At 42.8% G+C, this 15,447-nt stretch overlaps 1 protein-coding gene across 8 annotated transcripts in view; it reads right to left on the bottom strand.

Moving 5' to 3' along the window:
* Positions 1-15,447, bottom strand: part of MTCL1 (microtubule crosslinking factor 1) — a 101,854-nt gene that overhangs the window by 42,959 nt on the left and 43,448 nt on the right. For 4 of the 8 annotated variants that reach the window (XM_041477784.1, XM_041477785.1, XM_041477783.1 and 1 more), the window contains exons 4-5: positions 4,938-4,997; positions 2,852-2,926 (exon numbers count right to left, since the gene is read on the bottom strand). In XM_041477784.1, the coding sequence (XP_041333718.1) occupies positions 2,852-2,926; positions 4,938-4,997 (135 nt within the window). The remainder of the gene's footprint in view (positions 1-2,851; positions 2,927-4,937; positions 4,998-15,447) is intronic. The other 4 variants (XM_041477788.1, XM_041477787.1, XM_041477790.1 and 1 more) reach the window with 1 other exon arrangement.

Genomic DNA, 15,447 nt, shown 5'->3' on the forward strand with positions numbered 1-15,447 from the left:
ATGAATTGTCATGGAGATACAGGCCCTTGGCCTCAAAAGAGACACATTTATCAGCATTAGCAGTATAATGGAAGGCAGGCTTTGAAAGATGATCCCCTGAGACAGCAGATTTTATCGTTGTTGGTAGGCCATGTGGACATATGTGCAATTATATATGGAAACTTCATTTCGGTCTCCGGAGCACTGTTATCTTTCACAAGCACCATTTTGTTTTAATTCCTAATAATGGAAACCAAATTCAGAGGAAAACATGACTGACTTTAATTGTTAACACAGATCAGGCTATGAAAAAGAAAAAAAATTTACACAACTAATTATGGCTCAGCAATCTGAGGAAATTATTTAATTTTATAACACAGATTCTAGCACACTGGTCTTCTATGTTACCTAGATTAATTTTGCCACATTCTATTTGCATAAATACTAATTATTACTTAATTTCAGCTGTTAATGACTGAACAGATACAAAAGTGATTGGTTTTATACTTCTGAACCCAGTTAGCTTTCTGACTGATGCTGCCTGCTGCAGGTTGTGACTTTAAAATGCTAAATAAAAAAAAAAAGTTAACTTACATGTTAAAAACATGATAGAGGTAAAAATCAGTCAAACTTTCTGTCAATATGTGGTTTTAATTGACAACCAAGAGCCAAACACAACTGCCATCAGCTCATGTGTTGACTAAAATTTTGGTCATCTTGTTTCTGGCATCAGAAATACAAGTTTTAAATTAATTCAAGCAAGGTACTTATGATTGATTAGAAGCAGAGCCTCTAGGAGGTGGACTTTCTATCCTCTCTATTGTCTTCTTGCATACACACTACTCTTTTTCACATATATATTTATAAATTACTCTTCTCTTTATAACTCAGAAATGCAAATTAAGAATCAAATTAAAACCTTGCAAAATCCAATGCAGCCTCTACTGCAGTCACTCTAAACTTTGGTTGCTCTGGCTGGATAAGGCTGTATGATTAAAGCATCATCTTTGTCCAGGGCTGTGCAACACATTACCTCTATTTTTCCTATCATGGTGAATCAGTTTATCCCCAGAGCTCTAGGCTTTGCTTTTAGGGAAATACAAAGATCACAAGGAAAGTTACAGCCAGACTAGCGCTGTACATCAGAACCTACAGGTGGGATGATTACTCCTGGTTATTTATTTATTTATTTATCTGTTAATAGCTGGTCTGATCTTTTCCTTATTCTGTCTTTGTAATCCTGCATTCTTTACCCAACTTCTTGTCTGCCTGTGGCTTCAAGAGCCCAGCTGTCTGTGGCAGTAGCTGTGCCTTGTACCTCCCTGGCTGCAGGCAGCTGGAGCCATGCCTGAGTGAAGGGGCAGCCTGCCCATTCCTCTGCTCTGCCTGGGAGCACCAGGGGCCCGCTGCCACCCTGGGCTCAGAGGGACCTCCAGGCAGACACCCACTGCCCCTCAGACAGTACAAATAACAGCACTTGGGACAACACACTCAGAGCTTGGGAGCTTTTGAAGAAAAGGGAAAGGTTTTGATGGGTTTAGGGTCAGGGCTCCAATGTTTTTGCTCAGATCACTGCACGACTCAGTGCATCGCTGGAGTTAGTGTGTTATTACTGCAGGAGAAAACCACTTTTAACTCCTTTAATGGAGTTACTTTATTGACAGGTTTTGTCTTAGCTATTTTTTTTAAAGGATCAAGTTTTCACGTTTTGGTTTTTTGCAAGAGCTGAAACAAGCAAGATTTTTTTCATTAAACAAACACAAGCCTCATACAAAACAACAGAGCTGATGGATGTTAATCTTGCCTACTAAATATGGATCCCATCTGGAAAGGTGAGAAAGCTCTAGATCTTCCTCTCTTCCCTGCCAGGGAACATCCCATTCCCCTGACAGCATTTTTTCCGAAGGAAAAGAATGGTCAGGAGAGATTTATCAGCCAGATCTAAGCATGCCAGAAGGGTAGGACTCCAACCTTCATGCATCTGTCCCTCTGAAGCTTTGTGTACAGAAATATCACTGACTTCTTGATCAGTTCAAACCAAGTAGAAACAGTGAGAGGGTGAGACACCCACACAGGCAAAGCAGAATTTTGACATATAAGGCAAACTAAAGAGAGGTCACATCATTGAAACTAAGAATAGCTCATTATTAGTTAAATTGTGAATAAAAATACAGGAGAGGGGAAAAAAGAAAAAATAGGGAGAATAGCCTTTCCGTGGTTTTGGAGGAATAAGAGGCTCAAATCCCAGGGGCTGAATACGGGCAATGGCCTCCTGACTGTATTAAACAGCCAGTATGTGGATGTTTTCCTAAAATGTGTACATAGGGCAAATCATAAAGAAAGAAAAGGAACAGCAGTGCCAAGATGTGACAGTCGCGGTGCTTGGTCATGGACTTTGAGAGATCATTGAGGATAAATGGGAGTTAATGATTACCGATGGTGGTAATTTACATGCAATTGCACTGTGGCTCTGCATGGCACTTCAGAAGGATGTAAATGGGTAGAAAAAGCAGAAGAGAAAAACCCAGATCCTTCCCCACATAGTCTGCTGTCTAATGTAGACAAATGCAGAATGTGGAAATAAAGAAATGAAATGTATAGGAAATAAATTAACTTAATTATGCAATGTAAATGCATAATGTGTGAGAGATGTAATGAGAATGAAGAGCTGATCAAAAATTCCCCAATACAATATTTCTTTTCTGGCAAGAAGACACAAAGCTAGATAGAGGCCAACACCATCTCCTCTACCACCACCACCACCAGCTCAAGGGAACTGCCAGGCAGAAGACTGGTAAGCAATTTTGGGGTTGCTGATGACAAGGCAGTACAACCAGCACCCAAGCATCTGGCTGAGTGCCAGCACTCCTACCTTGCGCTGGAGAACCACTTTTCTTTGTGTTTTGCCTGGTGCCTGGTATTTTCCAAGAAGCTCCGTTTTGCAATTCTGCTGAATAAAAACTTTTTTTCTTCAATACTGCTAGAGGTGGGAGAGTGCTGCTACAAATTCTGCTTTACACAACTTCAAGACAATCAACTTCATGGGTATTATTTACTCGGTGTGCCCTGTGGTGGGTGTGAAGCTCCAGCAAATATTCATGACGAGCCCTCAGTAAGTAAAAACACCAATCTTGCCGCATGCTGTGTGTATCTGTACACATGTGGATGCACAGAATCTAAGTTTGAGGCCTTCTCAGTCACAAATTATATAATGGGTGCTCATTCTAGGTATTTAAGGTATCTGTCCCCGAAGAGCAGCCTTTTGTACCACCTGAGCTGTGTCTGTACCAACCCTTTAGGACCATGCCCAGGACCTGGCATTAGGTGTGATGTGCCTTGATGTCAACCAGCAAATACCTCTGAATGGATGCCTGGGTTTGGAAACAGCTATAGGTAATATCCTAGAGCAGGGAGAAAGCCAGGACATGTACATATAGGCTGGGCTATGTTAGTATATAACGTTATTTCCCAGTCTTTTTTACCCTAAAGAGTTGCTGAAGAAAACTGAATGGCCACCTTGCAGAGTGCTGATGCAATGGTTTTCATTTCCAACCCCAAGTCCTTTGCTTGCAAGAGTTATGATGTGTGTAGAGCGTAAAAGCTTTTCTCCCCGTGTGGCTGCTGGGATTACTTCCCTTTGTTGTGAGTGGTGCTGAGCTCACACTTGGTTACCCAGTTAATTTTGTGAAGTTAATTCTGTTAATTTTGTGAAGTCCTTTTTAAGGTTTTCTAAAGCAAACTGTAGCTGCTCTTAATGCCTGGATTTGGGTGGAGGAAGCAAGTATGAGAATCCATTCTCTTTGCACAGTTCTGTATTTCCAGGAACGAGGAAAGGAAGGACAGTGCTGCTCACAAACCCCCATGGATACAATTGTGCCTGCATGTAGCTTCATCTGTAATTTGCATGTGTGTGGGCATGTGTATATATTTCATCCATATATTTTACATACTTGCAGAAAAACAAACTCTGAGCTGACTGATGACTTAAATAATTCCCCATAACAAGTGCCTCATTTTAAGGTATGATTAAGTCATGCTTGTGTCATCTTGGTGAGGACGCTCAGTCTGCTGTGTCCTGGGAAAGCAGGCTGAAGTGCCCTGGCCACTGGCCAGTCCCCCAGTATGCCCACTCAGCTGCCTGCCCAACCCCCTCAAGTTCAACATATTGTAGTGATTTATTATGGTTTCCATTACAAATCAATGGATTTTAAGACTAGACGGCCCATAGGTCTCGGCTGTGTACACTGAGCCTGCCGAGGGGGCAGCAGGGGAAGCGCATCCCTTCTCTAATGAAGGCACAATGTCTCTGCTGGCTCCTTTCCCAGCAAGGTGAAATACTATCCCCATCTCCCTGGCTATAAACAGTAACTGTGCGGCTGCTGGGAAAAGCTTTAACTCCTACAGTCAGCACAAAAAGCAGAGAAAACCAGGCAGACTGCTTTCCTGAGAAGGACTGACCAAAGAGATTCCAGTAAAACCCGTGTCCAAAGAGAGACTGAGTGGGCAGCTTGGGCTCCCTGAGGTACCTCAGCTTTGGGGAGCACAGGTTCCTGCAACATCAGGGAGATCAAAGGGGACACGAGAGCTTGTGAGGTGTCACTGCAGTGTGTGAACTGCATTCCTGCCAAGACACTCGTTAGCACAAAACCTTTGGCACAGTGTATAAATTTAGTTAGTCCCTAAGCTGTGATCCAATTATTTTGTGAGGCAAGGTGATTTACTCCTCTTGTAGCAAACCTGCAACCTTAACAAGCACAATGAGCCTGAGAAGCTGCACAGTTTAGAGACTGCACTTTTGTCCTAAATTGCTTCTACATTATCTCTGGGAGGTCTCAGTAGATTAAGGCCTAATTGCACTCAAGTTAATATACCTGATGGCCCTGTCAAAACCCATAAAAATAAATTTTGAGTTGTATCATGTGATTTTGCTCGAAGTTGCATGTTCATGGAAACCATACCTGGGTAAATGTCTTTTTTTCTTTGTGGATTTCTCTGCTGCCTCTCCTCTTCAGGGAACTCTGCAACAGAAGCAACTCTGTTATTGATAAGCTAAATACAAAGCCTGCAAGTCTGGCAGGTTTCACCACTATACAATTAATTAAGGAAACAGAAAGAAAGAAAGAATATTCTCCTAAACAGCTGGAGATTAAATTTTTCATAATACTTAAAAGAACAAGATAATCAGGTCCTTGCTGGTGAATCTTTTAATGCCAAAAATCTCCCATCAACACAAGGAATAAAATTAGTTAAAACTTCACAGAGGGGGGAACATTCCCCCCCCCCCCCCCCCCTTTTTCTTCTATGGACCACCACAATTTTTGGCTAAACTTTCTTTTTGCATGGGGGCAATGATTCATGTTTGATTAATCCAGGGCAGAAGTCCAAGAATCTTACTCACAGTCAATGTGAAACACGTGGTGGAAACCTCAGAGGAAAGCAACCCCCCAAAAAATAGGCAAGGACATGCATGTTTAAGCTATGTGGCATAACATTATTTGTTAATCCGTGCTAGCAAACATACTGAGGAGTCCAGATAAAGACCAGATAATTCTCCAGGTATTTTTGAATTTACTTCATAAACCAGATTTTATTGGTTTTGCAAATCTTTTGCAAACCTTTTATAAGCAAATATTTTTAAGACATGGAAATAATGTCATCATCGCTGCTTCACTGAGAAACTTCTCATTTCCCAAGTGGAAAAGCGCAGTTTTCCTGAGAAGTGAGAGGTAGAGCACTATCAGGATGTTACTAATATTTACTTGTGTGTCAAGACTGGTTTCCAAATCAGTGTGAGCTGGGCATATTTAGAAAAGGCATACATTTGACACTTTTCAGGTTGAGTCATCAGAGGGGATCAAAAGATATCAGAGAAAAAAAAAAAAAAAGCAGAAAGCTGGGAACAGCAGAATTTGAATTCAAAGCAGGCTTTGTTGCTCTGTCTGTGCCCAGAGCCTGAAGGCCAATAGTTCCCAGATCACCCCGACATTCTGGCCTCTTTTATTTATTACTTCTGTTTATATTTGCCCTATGGAGGTCATTTTTCAGCTGATGTAAAGCCTGGGCTATCATGGGTTGCCCACAGTTGGCATGGTGGGTTGCCCTCCTCCTCTGGTCCATGTGATGGAGCAGTGTCCCTGGACCAGAGCCTGCTCCCATGTCAGGTGGGTAAATCCCAGTCTCTGTAACCCACACTAACCCAGCACTGCAAACCAGGAGCGAAGAGGAAGGGACAGGAGGGAGAGGCATCCTGTTAATTAGCTAAGTCCAGCCTCGTGCCCAGCCATGAGCTGGCAGAAAACACCATGTGAGCTCGGGGACCAGCACACACACCACACACAAATCTGAACCAAAAGCTTTCCCTGGCTTTGTGGTTTCTGCCTGTTCAGCTATGCAGCTACTGCACATTATAATTATTGCACACTAAGATAAATCTCTCCTTCTACTCTTTGTTATACACAGATAAGTAGTTAAAACCCATTCATACGCAGCACCATATGCCCAAGACATACTACAATTTATTTTTGCTAATCTGCTCTCTACTTTAATCCAGTGATTTCCTATAATTAATGAAGCTCAGTAGGAGAAATGTCTTTTTCTGGGTACTGAAACAGTTCAATAAAAAAAGACTTTAGACACTAAAATCATCGTATGAAAACCTGTTACACAAGCTTAGGCAGGATAAACATTTACTGTTTCCTTTTTTTTTTTTTTTTTTTTTTTTTTTTTTTTTTTTTTTTTTTTTTTTTTTTTTTTTTTTTTTTTTAATGTGGTATTATTCTGGAAGCAGATATGTAACTGAAAGCAATCACCAGTCAGCAGCATCACTCCCGGGCACACAAGAGGGGTCATTCTGGTTGAAGAGAGATGGGGCATAGCCCTGGTCCTCACATTCACTTCTTTTCCATGTGACTTCAAGCAAGAACAACTTGAGTGAAAGGAGGTTGTCTGGATACTGCATTTAATTTGTGAGCCCTTAGAGTCAGGGGTGAGGCTATCAATTTCTGTAGAGGCCTCAATGCCCAGTTGCAGCAAATAGCTACTCATCATGCTAGAAATGAAAAACCTTGTGCCAAATGTTAAAAACCTCTTGCTCTTATCTGTAGGCAAAAGGTTACACTTAGACACATCCAGCTTGAGAAGCTAGAGGATATAAACACATGGACTATGGTGGGCAAGAAAAAGTAATAAAGACATTGCTGTGTAGTACGGGGCAATACTTGGAAAACAAGGAGAAGGGAATTAAAATTAAGGTAGATGACATGGATGACAGGCTAGGTAGCAATCTGGCTTTGGAAACTGTAAGCTCCACTCCTCACTGGAACAATGAATTTCACAGATCCAGACTAACAGGTTTGTAACATATTGCCCTAAATGAGGCCTCATTTGAAGCATTTTCACACTGTGCCGTTTGGATTTGCATAAGAACAACTTTGTAATCAGTGCTCAGGTGGGAGCTTTGTATTTCCATAAGGCAGAGACTCAACCTTAGGCTGAGTCTGTCCTCGGTGTAAGAAAAAGACAGGAACATTTACCTTTGGGGACTGCCAGTGGATTACAGGGAGAAATATCCCATACCTGTATCAGTGGAGGACTTGAACACAAGCATGGCAACGAGGCATTGCCTGCCCATAACCCCCTAAGCCCTACATGAAAACAAGGCAATATCTCCATTTCAGCACTATGGGACCAGGCTGCACATGTGTATGAAACACCAACCAACACAGCTGCTGTTTTAGCTGGACTAAGGGCAGAGGCTGCTGCTGCTAAAAGTAGGGGAATGTGCTACAAGCTTAAATTATTTAAAATGCAAAAATGGTCCAATAAATGAGCATTTCTCTTTGATGTACAGGAGATTGGCATCAGAAGCTGATATGAATTAATGCTAGAAGGAATATTTCTATACTATTTTCTATACTCAAGAGACCAGCCAGGGTTGGCTGTCTACCAAAAAGTCTTTCAATGATGGTTAAACAAGACTTTATTAGTCCTTTGGTTAACAGAGTCCCTTGAGAAAGTGGTTACTTGTGCAGACACTTCCTACCTCTACAGTTTCACTGCAATTTTTTGATGGACCTCCTTGCTACCAAGGAGAGTTAATGTATGAAGGCCCAGTGTTTTAAAAGTTAAACTTCCCAAAAGCTTATTGGGTGTAGGGATTACAGTATTAACAGTGGGAAGAGACACTATTACTTTCACTTTCCCTAGGAACCTAGCAGGGATGGGAAGAGGTAATTTGCATTTTCTGGTGAATTCCATTTTTACCAGGTCAAAGAAGAGTTCTGCAAACTGAGCAGTGAAACTCACATGGGGGACAGCAAGCAGGAGTCAATGCACTAGAATTGGAGGTTGAGCAAAAAAAAAAAAAAATTGAGTTAAGCGCAATTATACATGTAAACATATGATAGACTCCAAATTTCATACTGAAGCAAGTGCTGAGTAGGATGAGAATAGAGTAATTTTGAGTCAAGTGCAATTGTACATGTAAACATATGATAGACTCCAAATTTTCATACTGAAGCAAGTGCTGAGTAGGATGAGAATAGAGCTGCAAACAGGCATTTGCAGAGAAGGGTTTGGAAAATGAGAGAACCAAGAGTCCCTAAGAGCTGCCATCCTGTCACTTTATTCACTGCTGCTGAGAGGAGCAAGTAATTTGGGTGGCAGTCTGACATCTGCAGGCAAGCGTGGGCTTGCTATCATATGTGCATCAAACTGAACCTGTAAAATCCAGTAGCCAGTCACTGAAGTGACAATGTCTGCAACTCGGAAACAGAGAGGCTGGATTGGAAAGTCCAGCCCTGAAGGCAGTTTTTATTACTGTGATGTGTGAAGAATTATACACCAGCATCACTGGCACTTATGAGCTGTATAAATAATGTTCTGTGCCAACGATGGCTTGCTACTGATTGCTTTGAAATGGATAATCACAATTTTCATTTGCATTCATTAGAAGATACTGCCTGTGAGGGACCTGACAGTATTTTAAAAAATTATGCACAATTGACCGAATCCACTTGCTCCAAATCCAGCAGTAGGTGAAGCAAACCACTCGCAGACTACCAGTAACTGCAAGACTAACAGCTTCAGAGCTGCACATTGGCATTTCATAACAAGAGCTAAATTATTGCTAGCTGTTGGGGCCTCTCATGTCCAAGAATGAACGAACCATCCAGAGAGACACAATCTCTGCCCCACAGAATGTGACTCATCAAGAGATCCTGCCAATGGACTGACTTTTTCATAGCACTTACTCTCCAAGAAACACCAGTGGTTTAAATGAAGGTAATTCTGCTTGGCATCTACGAGAATCAGAAGAAAACCAGATCTTCTTGTTAACAGATGGTCAGAGGGTGGATTTATCCCCAAAAGATGTAAACCAGCGTTCATTAACTGCACCACTAATCAGGAACATTTCACTGTGAGCGTTTTCCAGGCACTGTGCAGGACTGCATAAGAAGATTCTGTCATGAGATGAAAAAGGATGAGGATCTCCATGGTCCTTCTCCATCAAACCCCATCCACACAAATGAAGCTCTGCTGGCGACTGCATGCTGTTTCCCTCTTAACTTTTTGCAGCTTTGGACTTGCCAGGCCCTGACACTGAGGACGTGCATGATTCTCCTTCATCTCATTGTTTTAGAGCTCTCCCCGTTTGTCCAGTCTTGCAGATAAAGGAAAAAACCCTTTGTGCAGAGGTTTGCCGCTCTTAAATCAGTGATGAATAAACTCTTCTAAGAAGAAAAAAAGTGTCCTGGACAATGACCAGAACTTGTTTCTTTAGAAGGGGCAGATTTCAGCTATCACACTGCACTGTACTTTACTGTTGCCTGCCCACTTGGGAAAAGGAAGCATTTCCCATTTCTGTAGCAATATCCTTTATTTAAGGTAGGACAGGGTGACTTTCCATTCTTTCTTAGGCCTGAAGTGTCTCTAAGTCCCAAGTATATGACTGAAGATTTGCTTTGCTGCCATCCCATTCTTCTCTATTTCAACAGCTGCACAGTGAAAGTACAGCTTTTTCATTGTGAACTCTTGTACATATCTACAGGATGGTTAATGCAACTGGAAAGTACAATGAAATTCTAATTGCTTTTCAATTGCTGTAGGCCCTTGAAAAAGATATCTCACCAACCCCTGATAAAGCTGGGCTTGACGCAAATGATCTGTATCTCCATTCATTCCCGTGTACGTTTCCTTTACTGGAAACCTCTAAATACTGTGATATTCATCATTCACATGACCTAGCGAAGCAAGCTATGTCTGAAATATCATAAGCATTACAGTTCAGGATAAAAGGCATCCCTTGAGTAAAAGAGCAGCAAAGCACACTAGCTTTCAGCACCAGCTTAAATTTCCCTAACACTGCATTACTCTATTGTGCTAAGCTTATGAATAGGAGCCTCTTTCTTTTGCCTCTCACTATGAACACATCGCACTGTCTGTCTCATCTGGCTTCCTGGTGCCCTTCACATGCTGGCTGTGATATTAGCTGCCTTGGTGTTTACAAATAATGTGGTGTGACAGGTCTGGGAGCATGCTGGGGAGGGAAGCAGCAGGGTTGCACCTGCTGTCTGAAGCCCTGGAAGGTTAGACGGCAGCTCTTGGGAGCATGGGAGACAGCTGGGCTGGCTCTGTGTTCAGCTCACAACACACCATTTCACTTAATATTTGGTCAGTGCAGGCTGATATGGGGATCAGAAACCAATATAATCTTTCTTATTAATAAAATAATTACTAAATAATTACAGAAATAATTGGTAAAAGATATAGCCCAGTGATACAGTAATTGTTATCAATATAATAAAATAAATCTGCAACAGACAGCTGAGATCCTAACCAATGTGTATTGCTGTCTTACACAGTTCTTCTGCCCAAACACTTCCTAGTAACTTGTTAAATTCATTAAAATATATTTTAAAAGTCCCTGTCTGTCCCATTTTGTTAAGATATAATTTTATATACATTTTATTACAATTTTATTACTTTTGCCACAATACATAAAGAAAATTTTAACACGCTGAGATCAGACTTTTGTTTCTTAGGGGGACTTTTTATGTCAGGTGAAGGAAACAGGAAAGAAGCCAGGCAGATGATTGCAGACACTGCTGCTTTTCCCCCCTCCTGCTACACTAGCAGAGTGACACTGATGTGCCAGGAGCAAACATCCCTCTGAATGAAGGGTGAACATTATCACCCTTCCACTCGTGCAGCTGTTAAATGTGAGTTCTGCACACTGTGCCCATTCTTTCACCCCGCACCACAGGTACACGTGCTAGCCCTCTGCCCGGGCACTGCCTGAGCCTGAGGAGGAAACACTGCCACCACATCCCTCACAATCCTGCCAGGCAGGAGTGGCATCCCTCCCAATCCTGCCAGGCAGGAGTGGCATCCATGCCAACCACAGCAGCGGGCTGCTGCCAGGCCTCTGCTGCTCCAGTCCCACCACATTGTGCCTGTAATGCCCATGGTAACCATTGCTAGGACCATCCTCCCCCTCCTCCTCAATGGCACAGGGGGCAGGAGCAGCACCCCAAATTCCTCTTCATCAGCTGAGCTGCAGTGACCAAGCACCAGCCTGCAAAAGGGAGCCATGTCAACCTGCACCCCTTTGGGAAAGAACTTGTGGAAGAGTCAGGCTTAATCCGAGTGGTATGCGCTGTGCTGACACTGCCTGAGCCCTCCAATTACCTCGTTAGTGTAATCCCCTAGCAGACAGCCCGTGAAAAATGTGCTGGGCACTATGTACACACAGAAACACAGAGACAGACCTGTCCTGAAACAACTTAACAACAGGAATGGTGCTCATCGTCAGCCACGAAACCCCATGGAAAGACACACGCCTGGTGCTCATAGCCCAGGCAACACTTCAGCATGCCCACAGGGAAAAAGCATCTCTCACTGTGAGGGCAGGCATCCTGCCAGCCCCTTGGCCAGCAGTGGCAGTTTGGGCTCCCTTCTCCACCTCTCTGGACCAAACAACTTGTACAACCATTTTAAAGCCTTCTTCTTCTCTCTTGTGATGATTCTTACTGCAGTGGCCTGAGCAAAATAGACAGCTGCTAGAAAAAGCCACCCCTGACATACCTGCCCTGCCATCCACCATCCACCTCGCACTGCTTGGCATCTCCTGCTCACCCAGTGCTACATGTAAACTGCCTGAAAACCGAGGTTGACTGTCCTCCCCTCCTGTTCTCCATGAAAAAAATGCTTCCCCAGAATGCTTTACTGAATGGGACTGCAGGCCAGGTAGTGCTCAGAGACGGGATTGGGAGTTTGCATTCCCAAAGGAAGACAGTGTGAGAGCATCTGTTGCTGATCACTGCACACCCTGTAGCACAGCTGACCTATTACAAGCATAAATGTTGTTTGTTTGTTTGTTTGTTTCCAGAAGAAGGGTAAGTAAGCAGTATATACACAGGGAATAGACACCTGCTGTCCGGTTGCAGAGGCAGAGTCTACTAATTCTGTGCACCAAGGCCTTTTAGAAAGTAATACTATGTAGCTGGCAGTCCCATTATCAGGACAGACTTCCTGAGGACTGGAGGAACAAACTGGAGAGTTTGACAGTGATGGGACAAAGCAGACTTAGACATGATTTGGACAGTGCTGTTAAAGGAGAGGAGAAGAAAGGAGAGGAGCTAAGTAGAGCTCCAAGCCCATACCAGGCCAGGAGGTTACTGCAACCATTTACAAAACTGGGAGACGGAGAAAACACACAGCTCTGCAATCTCTGTAGTGTTCAAGGTATGGGCCTAAAGAGCAAATTTCACATAACATAGAAAAAAGAAGATTTTTGGAAGTCTTTTTGCAGGGAAAGATATTCACACCTGCACAACATCTGTCCTGTCCACACTAATAGATCAGCAGCCACGGGATTGTTCTTTACATTGGGGGTGGAAAGGAAAATTTTCCTTGAGCAGACAACTATGAGTACAAGCATCTTCAATCTCCCCTGGATTAGAGCAACTTGCTGTTTCTATGAAGTATTAAATGAAATTCTAAAGAAGCAGAGAGATTAAAGGCCAACTTCAATGATCCTCAACAAACATATCCCAGACAGTCTTTGTAATCCTCTATTATTGGTTGCCCATCTATTATTTCACAATTTAAGGACATTGCACTCTGAAAAAGGGCCTTATAAAAATAGAGCACAAAGACAGCAGATTCACATTTGGACAGCTGGTGACATTTTTGAACTTTTGACAGCTGCTACCTGCAGTGCACTTTCCTATACATCATTCAATGCATACACCAATTTACTGCCAGGTAATGGGTCACCCCCAAGACATTCATATTCAGCAAGTCATAGGAGCCACAGTTCAAGCCCAAATAAAGATAGTTCTGCTACAGTGAACACGGCCATCAATTACAGGAATGAAATTCAAGCCAGAGTGTAGCACTTGTAGCTAAGAAACAGCAAAACCAGGGCAGGCACAAGAGACAAGAAGGGGACAGAGCTCCTCCAAGCATGTCAGTGCAATGTCCACCCACTCTCCCAGCACATTCTGTGAAGAAAGAGTTGCCCTCATGGGAGAAAAGTGCTAGGCTATCTATGAACCAAACTGCAACTGGAAATGGACAGGAGGGAAAGAAATTTTTAGGAGAGCATAAAATTGAAAAATACGTAGTTCCTTAGTGAAACCAGTCCACAAAGATGTGTCAGCAACCCTGTAAATATCAAATGAAAAGCTCTACAGGATTGATATAACTTCACAAAAATGTGCTTAGAAAGGAGTATTACAAGCTCAAGTGGGAACACAGTGTTTCAAGCATAAAAATTAAAAATGCACAGAAAAATTATAAATATTCCATAAATGCTAACAGAAAAATAATCTGTTGTGAAGCATGATTCTGAGGAGACCTCAACCTGAGCAGGTATTTGAGTTACCCTTAACTATTTTGCCTGCTCCTGGGGCTGGCTGGAAATCTCTTCTGATTGCCTATGGGGAGCTGGGGTGGCTCTGTAAGTGTGCAGGGGCTGCACTCCCTCATGTTATTGCTGCTTTTAAGCCTAAAATGAGCTGCCTCAAGCTCCTTGCTGGGATTCAGGGTCTCTCCTTCCGGATACAGAAGGATGCTCTGACTCTGTGGACAAAAGCAAAAATTAGAGACAAATTGTGCATTACTGGGTGTTATGCGGGGAAGCGAGACCCAGGAGAAGGTCTCAAAGGTCCGAGACCTCTGAGAGATGGGTGAAATCAGGGCTTGGGATAATGCTTCTTGGTTTGCTCTGTAGCTCCTGGGAAGGACAGACAGCTTTTCCATGCCTTGACAGACGAGCTGACTGCCCTGAGCCTCCCCATTGCACTGCCTCAGTGCTTCAAAGAGCTGGTTTCTGAGGAGGCAATGGCACTCAGCGCTTGCCCAAAGGAGAAATTCACAGCTTCAACTTTGTTGCATTTATCCCTCTCTAAATGCATCCTATTGGGGGCCTAAGTCCTGTACTTTGATTTGATACAGATTTGTTACAAATGAAAATGTTTCATCTGTTTTCTTTTTCAGTGCATAACAAGGAAATGAGGATGACCCATTTATAGTCCCCTAAATGAGGAAGAGAATTAGTTTCCAGACTTATCAGAGAACTTACCCCACTGTTTTCCTCTCTGCCTTGCTAATTTCAAAACAAGCACAAGAAGCCTGAAATAGTAACATGGATGCACTTTAAAAAAAAACCCAACTAACCATACAAAACATTAATCATCCCACATTTGCATGCTCTTGTGTGGGATGAGCTGCAGTCACACAGCCAGGGCTGGTTTCAGGAGCTGCTTCTGGATAAGAACCCTCCAGAAACCGTAGGATCCACCAGAGCAGTGCAAGGTCACCACAGCCACGGTCACCACAGTCCCAAGACAAGGCAGTGAGCAGGAAGGGACCATGTCTGCACTGTTAGGCAGCTTGGGAAAATTGTACCATTCCTCTTCTTTTGAGGGAATGAATCTGTAACCCTAGTCACACTGCACATGGTAATTTTATTATGAAATTATTATGATAACAAATGAAGACTGACAGCTAATGAGTCCATCCCCAAGTATAGAATAAAATATGAAAAAGCTGAGCAGCACTGTTGACTTTACAACACTGCCTGAAAAATGATGGCAGTCAGTGTGTCCTTGGTTGTAACCACGCACCAAAACACGTGGGAAGAGCTTACGGATCCTTTCGCAGACCTTGCTGTTGTTGCTGCCTAGTACAGGAGGTTTCTGAAGATGATTTGCAAACCAGCTTCTGAAAAGTAATTTTTAGACTGTAACTCCAAAGACCTTCTAATCTCTGTGCACTTCTCATGCTGAAGTACATCAGAGCAGGAACATCCTGATGTGCTTTGTGTTTGATTTGCTTACTCCTAAGAACCGCTTCATATGTGGAAAGCTTTGCAAAGCATTCAGGTAGAGCAAAGCAGCTCCTGCTGGGGACTGCAGGCTGGGAAGATAATCAGGGGAAATACCCTTTTTTTATACTTCTTAA

The sequence above is a fragment of the Pyrgilauda ruficollis genome, unplaced genomic scaffold (genome assembly GCF_017590135.1).
Source record: "Pyrgilauda ruficollis isolate IOZ18807 unplaced genomic scaffold, ASM1759013v1 scaffold41, whole genome shotgun sequence".
NCBI lineage: Eukaryota > Metazoa > Chordata > Aves > Passeriformes > Passeridae > Pyrgilauda > Pyrgilauda ruficollis.